Source organism: Erinaceus europaeus, chromosome 17 (genome assembly GCF_950295315.1).
Source record: "Erinaceus europaeus chromosome 17, mEriEur2.1, whole genome shotgun sequence".
NCBI lineage: Eukaryota > Metazoa > Chordata > Mammalia > Eulipotyphla > Erinaceidae > Erinaceus > Erinaceus europaeus.
In genome coordinates, this window is record NC_080178.1 from 3,026,743 (window position 1) to 3,052,930 (window position 26,188).

Below are 26,188 nucleotides of genomic sequence, written 5' to 3' on the forward strand. Positions count from 1 at the left end.
GGGGAGTTCTCGTCACTGGAAGTTGGGAAGACTTGGCTCAGGAGGCTGATTGAGGGGAAGACATGCTTATTTCTTCCTCGTTTTTTAAAAGAATATTTTATTACTTCCAGGGTTTTCACTGGGGCTGTGCCAGCATTACAAACCCACTGCTCCCAGAGGCCACTTCCCCCTTTTTTCCTTCTATTTTTATTTGATAGGACAGAAATTGAGAGAGGCAGGGAATGTAGAGAGGGAGAAACAGAGACACTTGCAGACCTGCTTCACCGCTAGTGAAGCTTCCCTTGCTGCAGGTGGGGAGCAGGGGCTCAAACTTGAGTCCTTGTACTTGGTTGTTTTATTTTATTTTAGAGAGAGAGAGAGAGAGGCTCCAGAGCACTGCTCAGCTCTGGCTGATGGTGTTGCTGAGGACTGAACCTGGGACCTCAAAGCCTCAGGCATGGAAGTGTTCTGCAGAACCCTGATGCTGTCTCCCCAGGCCCCCCTTTTGTTTCTCTTGCATGTACATCACCACGGAGCCACCTCCTGGTCCAGCTTTTTTTTTTTTTTCTTTTTTATTCCCTTTTGTTGCCCTTGTTTTATTGTTGTCGTCGTTGTGAGATAGGACAGAGAGAAATGGAAAGAGGAGGGGAAGACAGAGAGGGGGAGAGAAAGACAGACACCTGCAGACCTGCTTCACCGCCTGTGAAGCGACTCCCCTGCAGGTGGGGAGCCGGGATCCTTATTCTGGTCCTTGAGCTTTGCACCATGTGCGCTTAACCCGCTGCACTACCGCCGACTCCCTCTTTTTTCTTTTTCCCCCCCAGTGAGAGCCCAGTGCTGGGCTGCTTTCTGGTAGAGGGCAGGGCCGGGGGAGGGCCATGCCTGCCGCCCCCTCACTGCTGTGCTCTCCTCGCAGGCAGAGTGTCCCTGGCACAGTTCACCTTGGCCTTCGTGACAGACACCTGCGTGGCGGGCGCCCTGCTGTGCACGGCTGGGCTGCTTTTCCATGGCACGCTGCTGCTGCGGGGCCAGACCACGTGGGAGTGGGCCCGGGGCCGGCACAACTATGACCTGGGGCCCCGGCGGAACCTGCGGGCAGTGCTGGGACCGCGCTGGGCCCTGGTCTGGTTCTGGCCCTTCCTGGCCTCTCCGCTGCCTGGAGACGGCATCACCTTCCAGACATCTGCGGATGGGGGAGCGGGAGCCAGCTGGGTGGGGGGCGCTCCACCTGGACCCATCCCGGCCTTGGTGGGGGGCAGTACTTAGTACCTACTTTGTGCGGTCCGGCTGGGACCCTAGCGGCCAGGGTGTGAGCCATTACTCAGCACAGGGAGGAGACGGGCAGGCTGGACCCAGATCCCCCTCTGCCAGGTTCCCTGAGTGCTTAGTGTTTAGTGCTGGGACTCCCTGGCTCTGTGGGATTCCATGTCCCCGTTTGGGAAGCTGGAGGATGATAGGGACTCAGCAGAAAATTACCAGTTGAAAGGAAGGGATCCCAGAGGGAAGGGCCCAGAGGCAGCCCAGCTGCCCCATAGCAGCCCAGAAGGAGGTGGACAGCTGGGCTAGACTACCCCTCCCCTCAGAACCCAGAAGCTGCTCCTCTAGTGTGGGGAGGTGAAAGCCTGCAGACAGATGCTGCCGCTAAGGGTTCTTCCAGTGGCCTGGCTGGCTGCCCCCCACCCCTAGGCAGCCCCAGAGAAGCCCACCTTCCCCACAGGCCCAGCCCACAGCCCGCTGAGGGTCAAAGCTAGGGCTTGTAGTTTCTAGCTGGTAGGAACATGGTGTGCCTGGTGCTGGATCCCAGCGATTGCCGAATCCATCTCCCCCTCTGCTGACCCCTCACTTTCTGGAATGTTGCTTGTTGGTGGTGGTTCTTTCCCCCAGTTAAATACTGTGGAGACGCAAGAATATGTTTATAAAGAGGAACAGCACCTCTCTCCCTGCTTTAAGAAACAGACGTCACTTCCTTTGGAGTCTGCCAGCCCCTCCAGGACGGGCAACACTGCTCTCTCTCTCGCTTTGGATTGTGAACATGTTTGTGGTGCTTTGTTTCGCATGTTTCTGAATTTTATATAAATGGAAATCATACTGTGTTTAGTTGTCTTGACTTGTCTTTTCACTTGTTTAAAAGGTTCATTTATTTTTTTACCAGAGCACCAATCAGCTCTGGGTTCTGGTGGTACAGGGGACTGAACCTGGGACTTTGGAGCCTCAGGCATGAGTCTCTTTGCATAACCATTATGCTATCTACCCCTGCCTGGTTCATTTATTTTTATTTTCCCAGAGCACTGAGCAGCTCTGGTTTAATGGTGGTACAGGGAATTGAGCCTGGGACTTCAGAGCGTCAGGCATGAGAGTCTTTTCACATAACCATTTCTACCCCTGCCCAAAGGTCTGTTTATTTACAGAGAGAGAGAGAGAGAGAGAGAGAGAGAGAGAGAGAGAGAGGGAGGAAACCAGAGTATCACTCTGGCATATGCAAACGCAGGGATGGAACTCAGGACGCCATGTTTAGAGTCCCTCGCTTTACCCTGTGCAGCTCCTGGGCCAGCGGTTTCTCGTCTGTTCTGTCACCGCCCATTTCCTCTGCCTTGTGTGCTCTTTACCCGAAGATGTCTGGCCCTTGCTCCTGCACACATTCTAGAGTGAGCTCGTCTCACCACTCAGACCCCATGGAAACTGGCAACTGGAACCGACTGAATCCGGAGCTCAGTTTGGGGAAAGTGTGACATCAACGTGAAACAATTTTCTAGCTAGTGTGCAGGGTGCGTCTCCACTTAATGTTGACTTATCTGTTCTGTATTCGTATATATTTTATATTAACTCCAATGAAACTATATATTTTTCCGTAGAAAAATTATGCCTTTTTTGGGCGTGAGAACATATGGTTCTGCAGAAAGACTCCTGCCTGAGACTCTGCGGTTCAATCCCAGGTTCAATCCCTAGCACCATCATAAGCCAGAGCTCAGTGCTCTGGGATTTTTCTTTCGTGTCTCTTTTGTTAAGTTTATTACTTTTGCTTATGCCGCACTGAGGAATGAACTCAGGACCCCATCTGTCTGCAGTACTGCTGGCCAACCTCCTCCGTGTAAGTTTCCCATTCTTTTTTCTTTGAGAGAGAGGTAAAGGGAGAAACACAGAGTATGACAGCTCAGTACTGTTCCACCATCCATGGAGCTGCCCTTGGTGCAAGGGCTCAAACCCAGGGCCTCACACGTGCGACAGTGTGCCTTCTAACAGGTGAACTAAATCCTGGCCCCTCTCCTCACTTTTTTTTTTTGCCTCCAAGGTTATTGCTGGGGCTCGGTTCCTGTACTACGAATCCACTGCCCCTGGAGACGATTTTTCCCAATTTTGTTGCCCTTGTTGCGTTGTTATTTTTGGATAGGACAGAGAAATTAAGAGGGGAGACAGAAAGGGGGAGAGAAAGATAGGCACCTGCAGGCCTGCTTCACTGCTTGTGAAGTGACCCCCCCCCTGCAGGTGGGGAGCCGGGAGCTGCAACCTACCGCCTGGCCCCCACCCCTCTCCTCTTCTTTTTTTTTAAGTACTGTATCTTTTTTAAAAAATATTTTTATTATTTATTCCCTTTTGTTGCCCTTGTTGTTTTATTTTTGTAGTTATTATTGATGTCGTTGTTGGATAGGACAGAGAGAAATGGAGAGAGGAGGGAAAGACAGACACCTACAGACCTGCTTTACCGCTTGTGGGGAGCTGGGGGCTCAAACTGGGACCCTTATGCGGGTCCTTGCGCTTTGTGCCATGTGCGCTTAACCCGCTGTGCCACTGCCCGACTCCCAGGTACTATCTTTCACTGCTCCAGGCTGACATTTCCAGATTGGAAGACACCATAGCACCACAGCTCCCCCCAGTGCCAGTACTTGTGTGTGGTGCCGGGGCCCAAACCTGGGCCTTCCCTCCAAGCCAAGTGTGTACTGCACAGGTGAGCTGTCCCCGCGCCCTCTCCAGCCCCAGCTCCCCGGCGCTCTAGCCAGCCTGTGGCTTCACGCACACTGTCCACACAGGACCGTCCACAGGCTTTAATCAGGAGGTGGGGTGGCATCACTACAGGCATTCACATCAGACGAGGACCCAGAACAGTATCACCCTGGCAGACGTTGTTGCTCCGAGCCACACAGCTCATGGCCTGACCAGTGAAGGGACCTGTGGGGTCACCTGCCCCACGCAGCGCCACAAGGTGCCCGCCCAGCCCGTGACAGTGGCCCTCTGCCATCGCTCCACTTCCGTGAGACCTCCTGCTGCTCCCACCTGCCTCGGCTGACCAGGTACCCGGCCACGGCAGCCAGCGGGCCTCGAACTCAGGGCAAAGTTCTGCAGCTGCTCCCACTGGGCCCCCCCATGGAGCCCGAGTCACCCCCTTGTCTCCTCTGCTGGGGCCACCGGGCTGCACGATGCTGAAACTGAACCTGCATGTGGGGAAACTCAGGCCGTGCGGGATGTGACACCCCAAGCCTGACCGGCTCCTGGCGCTGGGGGTGGGGGTGGCGCTGGAGGTGGGGCTACTTCAGGTGCACTGGGGACTGGGCTGGGACTGCGGCCTCTCATCTGCACTCTCTCATATGCCTCCGCCCCATCACTGCTCTGGGTGCCAAGGGGCAGAGGGGGACCTAGGCTGGCAGTTCTGGGGTTCTGCCTCTTGTGCCGCCTGTCCTGACTCAGCTGCACCTCTGCTCGGTCCAGCTCAGTCCTGCTTTCCTGGCTGCCCTCCTGGGCAAGGACACTCACGTCCTCAGAAGCCTGGTGGGGGTGGGGGTGGGGTGCTCGGGAGAAGGATGCTGTCGCCCCGGCAGGCACCTGTCTAGAGAACAGGCCCGGCTCTGGTCTGTGGAGGGCTGGTCCTCCAGCTCATTCCTCCCAGCGTCAGGCAGCGGCCAGCCCCTCGCTCGCTGGCATGTTGATGTGAGCACTCAGTAAGGGAGCACTCTGGCCTTCTCGGAGCACCAGCACCTATGGGGACCCAGGCGGTGGCAGTCAGGCGGTGGCAGTCAGGGCTCGGGGCCTGGCCTCTGTCTAAGGTGCTGGGAGAAGGCGGGGTACCGCCCTGCACAGGTCCCCCCCCCCCATCCTCGGCCCCTTGTTGTCCCTGCAGGACCCTGCCCGGTACCCACCTTGATGACGTCTGAGCTGCCCTTGTCACTGAGGCTTTCCACAAAGGTCTCCAGGGGGTAGTTGAGCCCGGGCACCAGCAGGGGGACCTGTTTCAGGGGGAGACATGGAGGGAGTCAGCCCTTGTGCCCAGACAGTGTGGTAGGTGCCAGGGCCCACCTCGCCTGCTCTCCCTGTGGGCACTGAGTGTCCGTGAACACGGATGGGGGGGGCACAGGAGTGAGGGGCCTGCGTCAGGAAGGAATGGCTGGTGGGGGGGTGAGGCAGGGAGAGGCCAGTGCTGTGGGGACACATGCATGTCCCTTATAACTCCTAGACCACGTGGGGCCAGGAGATAGCTCAGCCGGTGAGTGCACGCTTTACCACACATCAGGACCTGAGTTTGAGCCCCCGACAGCCACATGGAAGCGCCATGCACAGCAGAAGCCTCCGAGCAGTGGGGGTGCTGTGGTGTCTCCCCTCTGGGAGCCCAGATGATAGTGCTGAGTCACCTCCCCGGCCCAACTTTTATTCTGTGTTTTGAGTGAGAGAGAGGAGAGGCACAACAGCACTACTCTACCGCCCAGGGAGCTCCCCCTGGTACTGCAGGCTGTTCCCATGTGGTGCCAGGGATGGAGTCCAGGGAACACCCACAGTGAGCCACGAGCTCTACCCACTGAACAACCTCCTGGGCCCCTAAGCCTGGGCCTCTTGAGCCACCAAGTCCAGGGCCACTTCCACCTCCTGGTCTTCCTCAGGGTCCCCTTGGCATCCTAGCCGGGTCTGTGGCCGATGCCCCCTGCCAGCTTCCCACCCTCTCCAGCCCCAGCCCCAGCTCCCAGGGAGGCCAGTACCTTAAAGAAGGCGCAGGGCAGGGCATAGAGGCCCTCATTGTACAGGAAGCAGACCAGCAGCCCCACAATGGGCCGGGCTGTCGAAGTGTTCTGCAGGTGCAGCGTCAGCTTGAAGGTGGGGCCCAGGCCCTGGACCTGGGGGGTGACGGGAGGCAGAGAGCCCTCGGCAGCTGCCGTCTCAGGTGTGGCCCATTCCGACTCGCCTGTGTCCACTGCCTCCCCGGGCATGGACACCGGGCCTGACTGAGCCCATCCCGACTCGCCTGTGTCCCCTGCCTCCCCGGGCATGGACGCCGGGCCTGAGTCCATCCTGACTACCTGTGTCCCCTGCCTCCCCGGGCATGGACGCCAGGCCTGACTGAGCCCCCCCCCCCCCCCCCCCCGTACGTTGGAGGCAGAGCAGTGACTCTGGCTGCTCCCTCTACACGTGGCCCAGCCCTTAGGGGATAGAAGCCAGGCAAAGCTGGCACAGAAACTGCACCTGGGGAGCCGGCGGCCTTGCGGTCACCTGTGTCTGCGCCAAATCATACAGGCTGACCCCCTGGGCTGCCCACCGGTACTGAGCCCAGAGGGCTCCCTCCCTGTCCCAAAGCCCCTGTGGGCTCCTGGGAGGAAAGGTCCGCAGGTGACGACTCAGGTGCCCCATCCCAAGTCTGGGGCTCGTCTGAGCTACGCCAAGGCAGGAGGGAGCCGGGAGGCGACAGAGAAGGTGAGGGAGCAGAGGTGAGGCCTGGCCCGAAGCCTGTGTGCGCGTGGAGGGGTGACAGGTCCAGGGGGCTCACCACGGCATGCAGCTTGAGCGGCTCCCGGGCCGAGGCGGACACTGGGTTCAGGCTGGACTCCAGGGCCTGCACATAGGCACGCGCCGCCCGGAGGCGCAGCAGGTACAGGTCTGTCTGGAAGGCGCGGTGCATGGCTGAGGGGACACGGAGGGACACGCTGGCAGCGGGCCAGTGCACATGTGGGGGCGTGGGAAAGGGAGGACTGAGCTGCCCCACCCTCCTCCCCGGCTGGCCAGGCTCTCGGGCTCACCGGTGCCGGCCTCCCGCTCCCGCAGCGTCTGGTCCACGTACAGCCGGGTCTTGCGGGGCATGTTGAGCTTCGTGGACTGTGCTGGAGGGGGCCCCGCCTCGCCCCCCCACTCGGCAAACACGGCCGTGCGCTTCAGGATCTTGATGATCAGGCTGCCACCTGGGGGGGGGGGACAGACACACAGACTAGCCCCCTAGCCCCCAGCTCCATATCCTGCACCTCTGCCTCCCTCCTGGACATGATGTCTTCCTGTTGAGATGCTAAGTTTCTTTCGTTCTTTTTAATTTTAATTGTTTTTATTATCTTTATTTATTTATTGGATAGACAAATTGAGAGGGAGATAGACAGAGAGGGAGAGAGACAGACAGATGCCTGCAGCCCTGCTTCACCACTCGTGAAGCTTTCCCCCTGCAGGTGGGGTCCAGGGACTTGAACCCAGGTCCCTGTGCACTGTAACATGTACTCTCAACCAGGTGCGCCACCACTTGGCCCCAACACTAAGTTTCTAGGAGGAATGAAATTGGTCTTAATGGTCTACAGTTCACTCATACATTCATTCATTCATTCACTCATTCATTCATTTGCTAAGTTCGTGAGCACTTTGAAGTTCTTGGCACAGTGGCAGGTGCTGGGGTGAGCTGGGGAGACACGGCCCAACCCAGGGCCTGGCCTGAGTGGTGACATCAAACTGCTGATAAGCTGTCCCCAGCCTCGGTCCAGCAGCTCCAGCTGCTGCCCACACATCGCTTCCTCTTTTTCCCAGAGCCTGCCCAACCCCTCGGCTCCGGCCCCCACCCAGCCCCACTGACCTCGAGTGGTCATGATGAGGGTGTTATCCTCTCGCCCATAGCGGCCAAAGCAGAGGCTGGTCACTGCATCCTGTGGTAGAGACAACGGCTTGGGGGGGGAGAACTTGGAGAGGAGGGGTGGGAAAACCCCAGAAATGACAGGACTGACCGGTCAGGGCCCAGGGCTCCTGGGGACAGCATCCTGACAGGTTTCCCGGCCTAATTTCTCTCCTTCCAACACACAAAAGTCACCCTGCTAACAGTCCCCCGATGCTGTGTGTCCCCCCTTGCCAGGACTCCAGAGACCTTGCAGACTGGGCTGGCCTGCCTCTTCTGTCATTCTCTCCCCCGTGCCCTTCCCCCTCCCAGTGGGCAATGCTCCCACATCTACTGACAGGAGACTTTGCACACTTCCACTGGATAGTCTACACTCCTCTCTCTTTCTGCCACCGGTTGTGACCCGCTGAAGTGAGTGAATGGCCACAGCTGAAGGCTCTGCAAACCTCGCATCCGAATGCAGCAAGTTCCCTGCGGGGTGGGGAGCACTCGTGCCTCTCCGCCTCTGCCATGTTGCCCGGCTGGAATGTTCTCTCGGGTGCTCTGCCGAGGCCCAGCTAGCCGGCCCTGTACCGCCCCCCCCCCCCCCCCCCCCCGCCGTCCTTCATCACCACCCCATCGCTTGAACCTTCAGTGCTGCGGGCCTGCCTTGTGGGGAACAGCTGTGGCCCAGCTGGCTGGCACCCGAGACTGGAAGTTCTCTGCAGGCCTAGAGTTTAGTTCAGTGCTCAGCCAGGGCTGGGGGGCTCACCGGGGCACGGATGACGTTGAGCAGAGCCTTGTCGTGGTAGATGCGCACCTCCCCGTTGGCCAGCCCGACCATGACGGCATGCAGGCCCCGGGAGCGCTGCTCCAGCAGGCTCATCGTCAGGATGGCCGCCGGCATTGGCACCGTCCACAGCTTCTTCCCCTGGGGGTTGGTGACGGGGGCAGGTGTCTGCAGGGGGCTCAGGGCTTCGGGGGGTGGGCGGCAGGGACAGCGGGGCTCTGGGGCTCTGGGCAGACTGTGTGGGGACCTGGTGGGGATGGGCACACCTTGTGAGTGAAGCCCTGCAGGCTGTCTTGGGTGGTGCCCACGACCAGGATCTTGTGCACCCGGACAAGGCCCACGGGCTGGGCACTCAGCTCGATGCAGTACTTAGGGTGCTTGGAGTCTCTGAGGAAGAAAGATACGTTCTCCCTGTCCGGAGAATCCCTCCCTCCTGCCCCTGCCCTGCCCTGCCCTGCCCTGCCCTCCTAAGCCCCTGACTATGCTGGGGGTTCAGGAAGCCAGGCCCAGAGCTCTGCTATTCTCTCCCTCCTGGACACTGAGCAGCCTCACCACAGGTCCACCTTCTCTGTCTGTCTCCCTCCTGCCTCTAAGGGGCGAGTTGGGGGCCCCCTGGCATCCAGCACCTTAGGCTGGACAAGCCAGTTCCATGGAAAACTAGGAGGTGTTTGCTGTGCAGCCTCCAGGCTCGGGATCTGACATGCTCTCATGCAGAAAGCACAGTGCCCTGCCTGCCTGCCAGTCGCTGCAGTGGCTGGCTTCTCTTTCTCTGCCAGCTGATGCCAACACTGCACCCACTCCCATGAGTCTGAGCTTTCTTCCAATTCACCCTCCACTCAGAAAATCTATTACCATTATTACTATTATTATTATCATTACTATTACTATTATTTACATTATTGTCATTACTGTTACTATTGATATTTACTACATTACTATCATTACTATTACTGTTATTATCTACTACATTATTATCATTACTATGACTGTTATTATTTACTACATTATTATCATTACTATGACTGTTATTATTTACTACATTATTATCATTACTATGACTGTTATTATTTACTACATTATTATCATTACTATGACTGTTATTATTTACTACATTATTATCATTACTATGACTGCTATTATTTACTACATTATTATCATTACTACTACTATTGTTGCAGCACAAGGCCGTGAACATGTGAAATTCCATCAGGTTGAGTTTTTAATTTTCCTTCAAAGTTAGAGACACAGAGGGGGGTCGGGCGGTGGCACACCAGGTTAAGCACACATGGCACAAAGCACAAGGACTGCGTAAGGATCCCAGTTTGAGCCCCCAGCTCCCCACCTATAGGTGGGCTGCTTCGCAAGCTGTGAAACAGGTCTGCAGGTATCTGTCTTTCTTTCTCTCTCCTCTCTGTCTTCCTCTCCTCTCTAAATTACTCTCTGTCCTATCCAACAACAACAACGAGGAAAAAATGGCTGCCAGAAGCAGTGGATTCATGGTGCAGGGACCGAGCCCCAGCGATAAATAATCCTGAAGGCAAAAAAAAAAGCAAGAAAGAGACAGAGGGACGACACTGCACTGACCCGTCATCAGAGGGACGACACTGCACTGACCCGTCATCAGAGGGACGACACTGCACTGACCCGTCATCAGAGGGACGACACTGCACTGACCCGTCATCAGAGGGACGACACTGCACTGACCCGTCATCAGAGGGACGACACTGCACTGACCCGTCATCAGAGGGACGACACTGCACTGACCCGTCATCAGAGGGACGACACTGCACTGACCCGTCATCAGAGGGACGACACTGCACTGATCCATCACAGGTGCCGGACACAGGCAGGTGCAGGCCCTACCAGGTGAATTATCTCATAGCCCCTAAATCCTGCCCCCATCCACCAGGGTTTTGCTGGGATTTCACACCTGTGTAATTTCACCACAGCCAGAGAATTCCTTTTTTTTTCTCCCCCCAGATAGAGAATAAGAGATGGAGAGGGCAAGACAGAATGGGAAAGACTGTACAGCACTTCCCCACCACTCATCAAGCTTCCCCTCTGCATGGTGCTCCCGTGTGGTGGCCGAGGGCTCAGGCATGTGCTCGACCAGATAAGCTATCGACCGGCCCCCATTTATCTCACGAGAGGCTGAGACAGGTCAGAGCTGTGCTCCAGTGTGATGCGGTGCTACAGGTGGAACCTGGGCTTCACGAAGAAGAGCCCGGAGCCACTGAGCCACTGTGATGGCGGCAAACGTTTCTTAAAAATGCAGATGAAGGGGCCAGAAGATGGCTTGCCTGGCAGAAGATGTGCTTTGCTGTGTGCAGGGACCCAAGTTCGAACCCTGGCTACCACCTAGATGTCCTGGCACTGGGGGGAAGCTCTTTGCCTCTTTGCTCTGAATGAAACATCAGCCCAGAAGCACTGACAGCGCTCATGGGAGAGGGGAGAGGTGCTGACGTGGGGAAAGCGCGGCAAAGACCCAAGGTGTGACGAGAGTCACGCCAAAAGCAATGGTGCCTCGAGTGCGCCTGCACTCCTCCTTTCTCTCCCTTTCATATCTTGCTTGTTTACAGATGAGAGAGATCTGGAGACAGGAAGAAACGAGAACCAGACATCATTCTGGTACATGTGGTGCCTGCGACTGAACTCAGGACCTCACATTTGAGGCTCACGCTCAATTCACTGTGTCACCTCCTGGACCCCTATCTCTCCAAAGCCCTGTGACCCTGCTTGTGTCCCGAACCGCCCCCCCCCCGCGCGCACGCGTGCACACACACACACACACACACACACACTACAGTGGAACTCAGCTTCCTACATGCAGTACTCAACTCTTTCCATTCCTGAACCCCAGTCCCACAGGTCCCGAACACCGCCGGCCCTGTCCCCATGGCCCCCGGGCCTGGCTACCTTCTCAGGATGTACACGGTGCCATTACGGCAGGCAGCGGCGAGCCGGAACTCCACATCAAACTGGCCGGAGACCTCCAGGAAGACGGGGACACTGGGTAGGCTCATCTGCAAAGAGGAGGCTCAGATGCAGGAGCCCCACCCTTCTCTGCCCCACTCCACTCTCCTTGCAGGCTGCCGTCCCATTGTAAACCTGGAAGGGTTTTCTGGAGGGAAAACTGGCAAAAGGTAGCAAAAGCCTTTAAGTCTAACAACCTTCGGCTAAACTGAGCTTCTAGGGCCCAGCCAAAGGACGTGATTAGACACTGGAGCAAAGGTTTGGGGGAGCTTATTTGAGTGGTGGTAGTACCAGCCAGCAATCAAAAACAACCGGAAGGTATAAGAGGCAAGAGGGTAGAGGAATCCTGCCGCTTTTCTGTAGTGAATATTATGTGGTCTTTTAAAAGGCTGGCGTTGTTTGTTTGTTTGTTTTTGAGCCAGAGCACCTGGGACCTCAGAGGCTCAGGCAAAGGTCTTTTGCAGAGCCAGAATGCTGTCTCCCGGGCCTGCTGATGGATTTTTTTAAAGTTTTTTTTAAAATTTATTTTCCCTTTTGTTGCCCTTGTTGTTGTAGTTATTGTTGTTGTTATTGATGTTGTTGGATAGGACAGAGAGAAATGGAGAGAGGAGGGGAAGACAGGGGGAGAGAAAGAGAGACACCTGCAGACCTGCTTCACCGCCTGTGAAGCGACTCCCCTGCTGGTGGGGAGCCGGGGGCTCGAACTGGGATCCTTACGCCGGTCCCTGCGCTTCGTACCATTGCTGATGTGGTTTTTATAGAGCTACAGAAAGACTGATAATAGTCTGCTACAAGAATATTCTGGGGAGCCCCGCCTCCCCAGACCCCTACCACACTAGGAAAAGAGAGACAGGCTGGGAGTATGGATCGACCTATCAACACCCATCTCAGCGGGAAGCAATTGCAGAAGCCAGACCTCCCATCTTCTGCACCCCATAATGACCCTGGGTCCATACTCCCAGAGGGATAGAGAATAGGAAAGTGGGAGCCCGGTGGCACATGGGTTAAGTGCACATGGTGCAAAGCGCAAAGAGGGCATAAGGATTCCAGTTCGAGACCCCAGCTCCCCATCTGCAGGGGGGTCGCTTCACAAGCAGTGAAGCAGGTCTGCAGGTGTCTGTCTTTCTCTCCCCCTCTCTGTCTCCCCCTCCTCTCTCGATTTCTCTCTGTCCTATCCTATCTTTCTTTTTTTGCCTCCAGGGTTCTCACTGGGGCTCGGTGCCTGTGCCACGAATGCACTGCTCCAGGTGGCCATTTTTCCCATTTTGTTGCCCTTGTTGTTATTGTTATTGTTGTTATAGTTGTTCCTGTTGTTGGATAGGACAGAGAGAAATGGAGAGAGGAGAGGAAGGCAGAGAGGGGGAGAGAAAGACACCTGCAGACCTGCTTCACCGCTTGTGAAGTGACTCCCCTGCAGGTGGGGAGCCGGGGGCTCGAACCGGGCTCCTTACGCACTTTTCTCCACGTGTGCCTAACCCACTGTGCTACTGCCTAGCCCCGTCTTTTTCATTATGCTTATCTCTGTAAGCTTTCTACAGTGAATGAATCGTACCCAGAACTGACTGGGGCAGCAAGTGTGGGGAAGCAGGTGTGAGGGAGCAGGGGAGGAGAGGCAGCCCAGGCCTTGGGGATGCCCAGGGTAGACCCACACTGACCTTGCTCAAGACAGTGAAGGCCTCGGGGTCCAGCACCAGGAGCTCCTTGCTCTCAGTGCCCAGCACCAGGCAGGAGATGGCGTCCTCGTCAGCCAGGTTCTTCTTCACGGTGGTCATGGTGGTGATGACTGTCTGCAGAAGGACCGGGGGATCCATGCACACTGTCTCCTGGGCGCCCCATGCCACAGGATAGAAGGGGGTTGGAAGTACCAGTGCTATCACAGAAGATCTACACACAAAGGTGTTTCCTGTGATAGACTTAACTGTCCATCGGAGGACTAAGCCGACCATAAACTATTCAGGTGATGGAAAACAACCCTGTGGGAAGAGGCCATCAAAAACGAGTCTCAAAAAACATTTCTTTAGGGGAGCCAGGTGGTGGTGCACTTGGTTGAGTGCACATGGCACAATGTGCAAGGACCCAAGTTCAAGCCCCTGGCCCCCACCAGCAGGGGCTGAAGCGGAGGTGCAAGTTTCTTTTGTCTCTCTCCCTCTCTCTCTCCCTCTTCCTCTCAATGTCTGGCTGTCTCTATCCAGTAAATAAATAAATAAAACTTTAATATATGTGTCTTTAGGGGTCTGGGTGGTGATGCAACTGAGTGAGCACACACACACATTACCATGTGCAAGGACCCAGGTTCAAGCCCCTCATCCCCACCTGCAGGGGGAAAGCTTATGAGTGGCGAAGCGGCACTGTAGGTGTCTGTCAATCTCCCCTTCTCTCAATTTCTCTCTGTACTATTAAAATAAGAAATGATAAATAGGGAGTCGGGCGGTAGCGCAGTGGGTTAAGTGCACATGGCACAAAGCGCAAGGACCAGCATAAGGATCCCAGTTTGAGTCCTCGGCTCCCCACCAGCAGGGGAGTCACTTCACAGGCAGTGAAGCAGGTCTGCAGGTATCTATCTTTCTCTCCTCCTCTCTGTCTTCCCCTCCTCTCTCCATTTCCCTCTGTCCTATACAACAACAATGACATCAACTACAACAACAATGAAAGACAACAAGGGCAACAAAAGGGGGAAATAAATAAAAAAAAGAAGTGATAAGTCATTTAAAAATGTTACTTTTAAAAAATAAGAACAAGATCATAGGGAAAAACACCAGGCGGAGCTTGGACTGGAGTTGGTGTATCACTCCAAGGTAGAGGACTCGGGGTGGGTGCGGAAGGAGGGTTCAGGTCTGGAACACGATGGCGGAGGAGGACCTAGTGGGGGTTGAATTGTTCTGTGGAAAACTGGGAAATGTTACGCATATACAAACTATTGTATTTACTGTCAACTGTAAGCCATTAATCCCCCAATAGAGAAATTAAAATTTTTTTAACTATGTTGTTGGGATTAAAGTATTTTGTTGCCAAAATATCTGTTTACTAATGTGGGAGGAGGTAACCAGAGCATCAGTCTAGTACGTATGATACCAAGGACTGAAACTGGGGTCTCATGACTGAGAGTTCCAGTCTTAGGGGAAAGACAACTAGTGGATGGTTTCACTCTTATGTGGAATCTAGAGAATGGAAACAAACGAACTTGCAGAAAAGAAAGGGGGGATCACAGGGTCCCAAACAGAATTAACCCAGACCTAAAGACTCCAAGACATATCATACTTAGAGTGGAAAGGAATAAGGATAAAGAAAGGATCCTGAAGGCTGCAAGAGAAAAACAAAGAGTCACCTACAAAGGAAAACCCATAAGATTAGCAGCAGACTTCTCCATACAAACACTACAGGCCAGAAGAGAATGGCAAAATCTTTATCGAGTGCTCAATGAGAAAGGCTTTCAGCCAAGAATACTATATCCTGCTAGACTGTCATTCAGACTAGATGGAGGCATCAAAACCTTCTCAGACAAGCAACAGTTGAAGGAAGCAACCATCACCAAGCCTGCCCTGAAAGAAGTTCTGAAAGATCTCCTATAAACAACCAGACCACCACAAATTGGACATATATCAAAACACTCTAAAACTCTACAAGAATGGCATTAAAATATCTTCAATCTTTGATATCAATAAATGTCAATGGCCTGAATTCACCTATTAAAAGACACAGAGTAGGAAGATGGATCAGAAAACACAACCCAACAATATGTTGTCTACAGGAAACTCACCTAACTCAACAAGACAAACACAGACTTAAAGTGAAAGGATGGAAAACTATCATACAAGCCAATGGCCCACAAAAAAGGGCAGGAACAGCTATTCTCATATATGACATGATAGACGTTAAAATAGATAAGATTAAAAAAGATAGGAATGGACACTACTTAATGCTCAGAGGATCAGTCAATCAAGAGGACTTAACAATTATTAATATCTATGCACCCAATGAGAAGCCATCTAAATACATCAAACTTCTACTGAAAGAGCTACAGCAATATATTAACAGTAACACAATCATAGTAGGGGACTTCAACACCCCACTCTCTCAACTTGACAGATCATCCAGGCAGAAAATCAATAACGACATAAGGGAGCTAATTGAAGAGATAGATAAACTAGAACTATTGGACAATTTCAGAGTCATTCATCCCAAGAAACTGGAATACACATTTTAATTAAATCCACATGGGTCATTCTCAAGGACAGACCATATGTTAGGCCACAAAGACAGCATCAGCAAACTCAAGAGCATTGAAATCATCCCAAGCATCTTCTCAGACCACAGTGGAATTAAACTAACACTTAACAATCAACAAAAGATTAGTAACAGTGCCAAAATGTGGAAGCTCAACAGTACACTTCTTAACAACTTCTGGGTCAAAGAGGAAATAAAGGAAGAAATCAAAATGTTTCGAGAGTTCAATGAAAATGAAGACACAAGCTATCAAAATATTTGGGACACAGCTAAAGCAGTCCTAAGAGGGAAGTTCATAGCTATACAAGCACACATTAGGAAACAAGAAAAAGCACAAATAAACAGCCTGATTGCACATCTTAAAGACCTAGAAGAAGAACAACAAAGGAACCCTAAAGCAACCAGAAGGACAGAAATCACTAAAGTTAGGGCAGAAATAAATAACATTGAGAATAGGAAAACCATACAAAAGATCAATGGAAGTAAATGTTGGTTCTTCGAAAGAGTAAACAAAATCCACAAACCTTTAGCCAGACACACAAAACAAAAAAGGGAGAAGACTCAAGTAAATCAGATAGTAAATGAAAGAGGAGATATCACAACAGACACCGCAGAAATTCAACATATCATGCGAGGCTTCTATGAACAACTATATGCCACCAAGCTAGAGAACCTGGAAAAAATGGACAATTTCCTAGATACCTACCAACTTCCAAAACTAAGTAAAGAGGAAGTGGATAACATGAACAGGCCCATCACAGCTAATGAAATTGAAACAGTTATCAAAAATCTCCCCAAAAATAAAAGTCCTGGACCAGATGGTTTTACAAATGAATTCTATAAAACCTTCAAAGAAGAACTAATACCTCTACTTTTAAAAGTCTTCCAGAAGATTGAAGACACTGGAATACTCCCTGTCAGCTTCTATGAAGCCAACATCACCCTGATACCAAAAGCAGACAGGGACACAACCAAAAAAGAAAACTACAGACCAATATCTCTGATGAACATAGATGCGAAAATATTGAACAAAACTCTAGCCAACCGGATACAGTAGTATATCAAAAAGATTGTTCATCATGACCAAGTGGGGTTTATCCCAGGCATGCAAGGTTGGTTTAATATACGTAAATCAATCAATGTGATCCATCACATCAACAAAAGCAAGACCAAAAACCACATGGTCATATCAATAGATGCAGAGAAAGCCTTTGACAAAATCCAACATCCCTTTATGATCAAAACACTACAAAAAATGGGAATAGATGGAAAATTCCTGAAGATAGTGGAGTCTATATATAGCAAACCTACAGCCAACATCATACTCAATGGTGAAAAACTGGAAGCATTTCCACTCAGATCAGGTACTAGACAGGGCTGCCCACTATCACCATTACTATTCAGCATAGTGTTGGAAGTTCTTGCCATAGCAATCAGGCAGGAGCAAGGAATTAAAGGCATACAGATTGGAAGAGAAGAAGTCAAACTCTCCTTATTTGCAGATGACATAAAAGTATACATGGTGGGGGTATGGACCGACCAGTCAACGCCCATGTTCAGCGGGGAAGCAATTACAGAAGCCAGACCTTCTACCTTCTGCATCCCTCAACGACCCTGGGTCCATGCTCCCAGAGGGATAGAGAATGGGAAAGCTATCAGGGGAGGGGGTGGGTTATGGGGATTGGGTGTTGGGAATTGTGTGGAGTTGTACCCCTCCTACCTTATGCTTTTGTTCACTAATCCTTTCTTAAATAAAAAATTTAAAAAAAAAAAAAAGTATACATGGAAAAACCTAAGGAATCCAGCAAGAAGCTTTTGGAAATCATCAGGCAATACAGTAAGGTGTCAGGCTACAAAATTAACATTCAAAAGTCAGTGGCATTCCTCTATGCAAACACTAAGTTAGAAGAAACTGAAATCCAGAAATCAATTCCTTTTACTATAGCAACAAAACCAGTAAAATATCTAGGAGTAAATCTAACCAAGGAAGTGAAAGACTTGTATACTGAAAATTATGAGTCCCTACTCAAAGAAATTGAAAAAGACACAAAGAAGTGGAAAGATATTCCATGTTCATGGGTTGGAAGAATTAACATCATCAAAACGAATATATTACCCAGAGCCATCTACAAATTTAATGCTATCCCCATCAAGATCCCAAGCACATTTTTTAGGAGAATAGAAAAAATGCTACAAATGTTTATCTGGAACCAGAAAAAACGTAGAATTGCCAAAACAATCTTGAGAAAAAAGAACAGAACGGGAGGCATCACATTCCCAGATCTCAAACTGTATTATAGGGCCATTGTCATCAAAACTGCTTGGTACTGGAACATGAATAGACACACTGACCAGTGGAATAGAATTGAGAGCCCAGAAGTGAGCCCCCACACCTATGGACATCTAATCTTTGATAAAGGGGCCCAGACTATTAAATGGGGAAAGCAGAGTCTCTTCAACAAATGGTGTTGGAAACAGTGGGTTGAAACATGCAGAAGAATGAAACTGAATCACTGTATTTCACCAAATACAAAAGTAAATTCCAAGTGGATCAAGGACTTGGATATTAGACCACAAACTATCAAATACTTAGAGGAAAATATTGGCAGAACTCTTTTCTGCATAAATTTTAAAGACATTTTCAATGAAATGAATCCAATTACAAAGAAGACTAAGGCAAGTATAAACCTATGGGACTACATCAAATTAAAAAGCTTCTTCACAGCAAAAGAAACCACTACCCAAACCAAGAGACCCCTCACAGAATGGGAGAAGATCTTTACATGGCATACATCAGATAAGAGTTTAATAACCGGGGAGTCGGGCTGTAGTGCAGCGGGTTAAGCGCAGGTGGCGCAAAGCACAAGGACCGGCATAAGGATCCCGGTTCGAACCCCGGCTCCCCACCTGCAGGGGAGTCGCTTCACAGGCGGTGAAGCAGGTCTGCAGGTGTCTATCTTTCTCTTCCCCTCCTCTCTCTGTTTCTCTCTGTCCTATCCAACAACGACGACAACAACAATAATAACTACAACAATAAAACAACAAGGGCAACAAAAGGGAATAAATAAATAAAATAAAATATTAAAATAAATAAATAAATAATAGTTTAATAACCAACATATATAAAGAGCTTTCCAGACTCAACAACAAGACAACAAATAACCCCATCCAAAAATGGGGGGAGGACTTGGACAGAATATTCACCACAGAAGAGATCCAAAAGGCTGGGAAACACATGAAAAAAATGCTCCAAGTCTCTGATTGTCAGAGAAATGCAAATAAAGACAACAATGAGATATCACTTCACTCCTGTGAGAATGTCATACATCAGAAAAGGTAACAGCAGCAAATGCTGGAGAGGGTGTGGGGTCAAAGGAACCCTCCTGCACTGCTGGTGGGAATGTCAATTGGTCCAACCTCTGTGGAGAACAGTCTGGAGAACTCTCAGAAGGCTAGAAATGGACCTACCCTATGACCCTGCAATTCCTCTCCTGGGGATATATCCTATGGAACCCAAACACATCCATCCAAAAAGATCTGTGTACACCTATGTTCTTGGCAGCACAATTTGTAATAGCCAAAACCTGGAAGCAACCCAGGTGTCCAACAACAGATGAGTGGCTGAGCAAGTTGTGGTCTATATACACAATGGAATACTACTCAGTTGTAAAAAATGGTGACTTCACCGTTTTCAGCCGATCTTGGATGGACCTTGAAAAATTCATGTTAAGTGAAGTAAGTCAGAAACAGAAGGATAAATATGGGATGATCTCACTCTCAGGCAGAAGTTGAAAAACAAGATCAGAAAGAAAACACAAGTAGAACCTGAAATGGAATTGTCGTATTGCACCAAAGTAAAAGACTCTGGGGTGGGTGGGTGGGTGGGTGGGTAGAATACAGGTCCATGATGGATGATAAATGACATAGTGGGGGTTGTATTGTTAAATGGGAACTGGGGAATGTTATGCATGTACAAACTATTTACTGTTGAATGTAAAACATTAATTCCCCAATAAAGAAATAAATTTTTTAAAAAAAGGGGGGGAAGGCAAGAAACAAAACAAGTAAAAAACCAGAGGTAAACTGTCTCTAAGACTGTGAGGACTCAGGTGGTGACCACTGGGAGAGTGGGGGCTCAGAACTTTGCTGATGGGTGTAGAAATCCACCGTTAGCTTACAGACGGTAAACCACTATTAATCACAAATAGAAACAAATGGCAGGATTTTTAAAAAATGCTTCGTTGGGGCCAGGTGGTGGTACACCTGGTTAAGTGCACGCACTACAGTACTTAAGAATCCGGGTTCAATCCCCTGGTTCCCTTCTCAATTTCTCTCTGTGCAATAAAAAATAAAGATAAAAAAAAAAAGCTTCATTCACTGTGCCAACTCCCTGGCCACTCATTTAAAAATGTTAATTACAAAGATTTTTAAGTGTGCACTCCCGGCAGGTGAGAGATCTCCCTGCCCCTTCATCCTATGGCAAGTCTGTTACATAAGCGTGCTCATCGTGCTGGTGGAGTCTTGGACATACACAATTTCACTGCTCAAGCTGCTTTTTCATCCAGAGAGACAGAGAGAAGTGCCAGGACTTAGATCTGGCAAGGCCACGACATATACCACCAGTCTCTCTCCGGCCTGCCCAGGCATGTGTCAGAGGAGGGGAGGGGAGGGATGAGGGGAGGAGGGGAGGGGGTAGGGGAGGGGGTAGGGGAGGGGGTAGGGAGGGGAGTGGAGGGGGTAGGGAGGGGAGGGGAGGGGAGGGGAGGGGAGGGGAGGGGAGGGGAGGGGAGGGGAGGGGAGGGGAGGGGAGGAGAGGAGAGGAGAGGAGAGGAGAGGAGAGGAGAGGAGAGGAGAGGAGAGGAGAGGAGAGGAGAGGGGGCTTACCTGTCGCTTGATGGGCTTGGACTTGTGCTGGTTCACAAACGCCTCCATCTCGCTCAGCTCGAGCTGCAGGAACCTGGCGCAGAGAGTGGGGTCTGTGCGCCCCGTGCCTGGCTGCTCCCCACCGCCCAGGTGCAGCTTCTGCCCCGCCCGCCCCACCCCCAGCGTGACAGCGTGGGCCTGCAGAGGACACTTACTTGAGTGACTGTACCGACAGCGGCACCTCTGCCTTCTCCCTGCAAAGAGCGGGTGGCCGGCAGGGCGGGCGGATCAGTGGATGAACAGGGCCCTGGGGGACGTGTGTGTCTGTGTGGGTGTGGGGGGTGCCTGTGGCGCAGGGGGCCTCTCACCGGATGTCCTCCAGCATCTCCTTCAGGGTCAAGGGGTCGATCCGGTCCTGTGACACAAGGGAAGGAGGGCCTGTGAGCTCCAGGACTGAAGCTGCCACTCGTGGATATTCACTTCCTTTTCAAAGGTTTATTTTACTAATATCAGAGCGAGCCTCACACGAGGCACAGAGAGGGAGAGAAAGATGCCAGAGCATGGCCTGGCCCATGCGATGCTGGGAATCGAACCAGGAACCTCAGGCTCAATGTTCTACCAGGTAGACATCTCTCCAGTCACAACTTGTTATTTATTTATTTATTTATATAAGAGTTGTTTAATGTGGTAGCAAGGAATGAATTCAGGACGCCAAGCATGCACCACGCCATACTGTGGTCTATCTGGCCCACCTTTTTTTTTTTTTTTTTTTGCCTCCAGGGTTAATGCTGGGCTCGGTGCCGGCACCACAAATCCACTGCTCCTGGAGGCCATTCTTTCCCCTTTTGTTGCCCTTGTTGTTTTACTATTGTAGTCATCACTGACATTGTTGTTGGATAGGACAGAGAGAAATGGAGAGAGGAGGGGAGGACATAGAAGATGAGAGAAAGACAGACACCTGCAGACCTGCTTCACCGCTTGTGAAGCGACTCCCCTGCAGGTGGGGAGCCGGGGGCTTGAACCGGGATCCTTATGCCAGTTCTTGCACTTTGCACCACATGTGCTTAACCCGCTACGCTGCCACCCGACCCCTTATTATTATTATTTTTTTCTTATTGGAGGGGTTAGTGGTACAGTCGTTGGTACATGTGTAACTTTCTCAGATTCCCACATGATATCAATCCCCCAACTTACTGATTTATGAATGACAAGACACACAGAGAATCAGAAGCTGGGGATTGAACTTGAGACCTCACATCTGCAAGGCAGGCGCTCTACCCACTGCACAACCCCTGGGGTAAAACCCTGACCTAACTTGGATCCTGCAATGAGAGACGCCGCAGCACCACTCTACCACCCCCGGGGCTCCCTTGGTGCTGAACAGGGTGCTCCCGTGGGTGCTGGGGATTGAAGCCACGGCCCCGGGGGTGCACCGCAGGGCATGTGCTCTGCCCAGAGCCACCTCCCAGCCCCACCTCACTCACCTCCTTGGCCTGGTTCCAAACGTCTTGCTCCAGAGGGTTTGGAGGCAGCGGGGGCAGACTGAACTTGAAGTACGGCCGAAGATTCTTATACACGTAGACGCAGGGGCCGGATGCAAGCGCCAGGGCCGGCGTGCGGGGCTCGTGCTGCTCCATGAGGAAGGTGGCGGCCGCAGCGGGCAGCGCGGGCAGGGGGCTTTCGGTCAGCACCGTGGGTCCTTTGAGCACCTTCAGGCGGGGCTGCTGCCCACCTGGGCCAAAGTCCCCCACCACCAGCTGTAGGGAGAGGGTGGCTCATTCCAGCTCTGCGGGCCCGACCTTCCTGCTGGAGCGCATTCTTCCAGCCACACGGCCGGCAGGGCTAGCTGTGTGGCCGCGGCCAATGACTGACCTCCCTGAGCCTCAGTGTCCCCGGCTGCACGGCAGGAAGCTCGAACCTCCTGACACTTGTAGAAAAGGAGCTGCGTGGAGGCATCACAGACCTGAGGAGCCCTGGCACCCTCCACATTCATCAGCAGATGTGTTTGGGGCCGGCTCCTGGCCTCGCACCGTTCTCAACACTGGGCTGTGGTTATAACCATCAGCCGTTTCACACTTGGGTGAGCTGGGGTTGGGAGCTGCTTCCCAATGCCACAGAGCTGGGACTGGAGCCGAGACCTTTCTGGATCCAAAGGCAACGATCGCAACTATATTTCTCCTTCTGCTTCTCTTTTTAATATTTTATTTATTGGACAGAGACAGAAAAAAATTGAGAGGGATAGGGAAGATACCAAGGAAGACAGACAGAGAGACATACCTGCTTTCCCCCTGCAGGTGGGGACCGGGGACTCGAACCCGGGTCCTTCCATGGATGTGCTCAACCAGGTGTGCCACCATCTGGCCCCTCAAATACATTTTTTTCTTTTAAAATATTTTATTTATTGATTTGGGTAGAGACAAAGAGAAATCAAGAAGGGGGTGTAGAGACAGAGAGGGAGAGAGAGCCCTGCTTCACCACTCGTGAAGTTTTCCCCCTGCAGGTGGGGACCAGGGGCTCAAACCCGGGTCCTTGTGCATTGTAACAAGTGTGTGCAACCAGGTGCTCCATCATCCGGCTCCTTGAGCTCGACTGTTTAGTACGCTCCGTGCGGTTCCCGCTCCCTGAAGACCTTCCCCTCCTCTCTTCTGTGCCTACATTCTGCCTTCCTGCTGCCTTCTTTTCTTTTCTTTTTTCTTTCTTTCTTTCTTTTTTTTTTTTTTTTTTTTTGGCCTGCGGGGTTATCGCTGGGGCTGGGTGCCTGCACTATGAATCCACTGCTCCTGGAGGCCATTTCCCCCATTTTGTTGCCCTTGTTGTCAGAGCTGTTGCTGGATAGGACAGAGAGAAATGGAGAGAGGAGGGAAAGACAGAGAGGAGAAGAGAAAGACGCCTGTGAAGCGACTCCCTGCAGGTGGGGAGCCGGGGGCTCGAACCAGGATCCTTATGCAGCCCTTGCACTTTGTGCCACCTGCGCTTAACCCGCTGTGCTACCGCCGGGCTCCCTTCCTGCAGCCTTCTACGCCTCGTTCTCACGATACTGCCTCCTGGTGCCCCAGGCAGATCTCACTGCTCTCTCACTGGGAATACTTTCTATATATTCTACTTTGACCTCCATCCACTTGCTCCACAGATATTTACCTGCAGACCTGCTTCACCCACCACTCGAAAAAAAAAGCTTTGCCCCTGCCGCAGGTGGGAACCGGGGCCTTGAACCGGGGTCCTTGCTCACTGTCATGGGCCCTCAACCAGTCGTGCCACCACCCGGCCCCCTCCCCTGTGGCTTTTTTATTTTTATTTTTATTTTTTTTTATTAATGAGGAAGTAGGAGGAGAAAGAACCAGACATCACTCGGATATATGTGCCGCCGGGGATCAAACTCAGGACCTCCGGCTTGAGAGTCCAATGCCTTATCCACTGTGCCACCTCTTGGACCACCCTGTAGCTTTTCCATAAAAGTCAGATGCTCACTTCTCCCCCTTCCCCTTGCCCTCCTGACGCTAGCACCTCAGCCCAGTGAATAGGTGTAAGTCCTGCTCTGCGCCACCCCCCGCACCATGCCCCATCTGGCCTGCATCAGGACCCCGTTTCCGTTCCCCTTCTGCACACACTGAATCTGTACACACACACACACAGCATGCACACTCAGAGTTTGCAGCCCTTGGCTCATCTCCACTCGGAGGTGTCCGTCACCCCCATTCCAACCCTTTTCCGATGGGACGATTTCTTTACCTTGAACTCCCCGTCGCCATGCAAATCTGCCAGAGCTGGAAACACACAAAAGGGCTGTAAGCTGAGGTCGGGGGTCGGGGGTCGGGGGTCGGGGGTCGGGGGGACCCCAGAGGCTTCACTGTCAAACCATCATCTGACTCCTCGTCCTCCCCACCCCCAGAACCCGGGACCCTGGGCCCGCAGACTCACCCAGACAGGAGGAGAAGGTGTGGATGTTGGCCACGGGGTCGTAGTGGGCATCCAGCCATTTTGAACCGGCGTCGTTGCTGCGGGGAGGGGTGTGAGTCAGAGCAGGGACGGGGAAGTGTCGGGCCCGGGGGGCACCGGTCACAGTGCGCAAGGTCCCGGGTTCGAGCCCCCACTCCCCACCTGCAGGGGGGAAAGCTTCACGAGTGACGAAGCAGGGCTGCGGGGCTCTCTGTGTCTGTCCCTCTCCCTCGCTCCCCCTACCGTCTCGATTTCTGGCTGTCTCTATCCAATAAGGAAAGATAATAAAAGTTAAACAAAAATATATCATAAACATGAAAGAAAGCGTCGGGCGCAGCGAGTGACCTCGAGTCACACACGCAGGGGCCGCGGGAGCCGGAGCCCCGCATCAGCCCCTGTGCAGGCGCAGGAAAGCAGGGCAGCGAGCGCAGCCTTCACCTCTCCGGGCGGCGGCGGCCACAATCCGACCCAGACGCGGCAGCCATCTTCGCAGCAGTCGCCCTGGCAACCGACTGCGTCCCACCGCCGCGCAACGTCCAATTGCGCCCGGGGCTCCCCCGGAGCGCCCGCACACAGGTTCCGGGTGTGCAAAGGTTCCGGCCCGGCCCCCCGACTCTACCAGGTTGTACATGGTCCGCTTTGGCGGGGGGCCTCCAAAATAATTTTGGCGTTGCGGTGCCATCGCTCATCAGAGCCCATTTGATTTATCTTTGTTCCTGCGTCGGTCTGGCCTTCTGGGCCCTGCAATCTTGGGATGAGCATGAAAAAGCAGCCTTGGGTGACGGGGAAAGGGACTCAACAGAAAGTTGGGTTCACACATCTGGGATTCCAGGTCTGATGCCCAGCATCCAGTTTGTCTCTTGCTCTTACAGGAAGCTTATATTTAATAAGTAAAACACGCCCCGACCCCTTTTTTTTTAAGCAAGGCGCATCTTGGTCACTTGGAGAGAAGACATCTTTGGGTGTGTAAGAACGAAACTAATTCTTCCTGCACAGCCTTGACGGTTAAGCTGGTTAAAAGGGACCCTTTCCTCTCTTAGAGGTCACAAAAGAGTGGGAGTAGATAGCATAAAAGTTATTCAAAGGCACTCTCATAGGCAGACTGGGAGTATGGACCGACCAGTCAACGCCCATGTTCAGCGGGGAAGCAATGACAGAAGCCAGACCTTCTACCTTCTGCAACCCTCAATGACCCTGGGTCCATGCTCCCAGAGAGATAGAGAATGGGAAAGCTATCAGGGGAGGGGGTGGGTTATGGAGATTGGGTGGCGGGAATTCTGTGGAGTTGTACCCCTCCTACCCTATGGTTTTGTTAATTAATCCTTTCTTTAATAAAAAAAAAAAAAAAAAAAAAACAAAGGCACTCTCATGCCTGAGGCTCCAATGTCCCACACACCTACCATAAGCCAGAGCTAAGCAGTGCTCTTGTTTAGAGAAAAGAGAGAGAAGTCACGAAACAACAAAGGTCAAGAGATTACATCCTAGGATTCTGTGTGAAGGTGAGTATTTCCGGTTTTAGGCTCCTAGAACACTTCAAAATCTAGGAGAAGTTGAGAAGCCAAATAGCAAATAACTGTTGGTTTTTCTGTGACTGCCTCATACCTCAT

At 52.1% G+C, this 26,188-nt stretch overlaps 1 protein-coding gene across 1 annotated transcript; it reads right to left on the reverse strand.

Moving 5' to 3' along the window:
* Positions 1-4,004: 4,004 nt before the first annotated feature.
* On the reverse strand, positions 4,005-25,148 carry BBS1 (Bardet-Biedl syndrome 1). Its single transcript, XM_060175976.1, has 17 exons — positions 25,020-25,148; positions 24,564-24,640; positions 24,375-24,409; positions 22,130-22,402; positions 21,014-21,060; positions 20,861-20,899; positions 20,667-20,739; positions 13,214-13,345; positions 11,502-11,608; positions 8,852-8,972; positions 8,568-8,726; positions 7,781-7,850; positions 6,972-7,130; positions 6,722-6,855; positions 5,940-6,074; positions 5,109-5,195; positions 4,005-4,947 (listed from the first exon to the last, which is right to left on the reverse strand). The coding sequence occupies exons 1-17, from the start codon at positions 25,064-25,066 to the stop codon at positions 4,861-4,863; spliced, it is 1,782 nt and encodes a 593-aa protein (XP_060031959.1). The 5' UTR covers positions 25,067-25,148; the 3' UTR covers positions 4,005-4,860.
* Between the last annotated feature and the right edge of the window lie 1,040 nt (positions 25,149-26,188).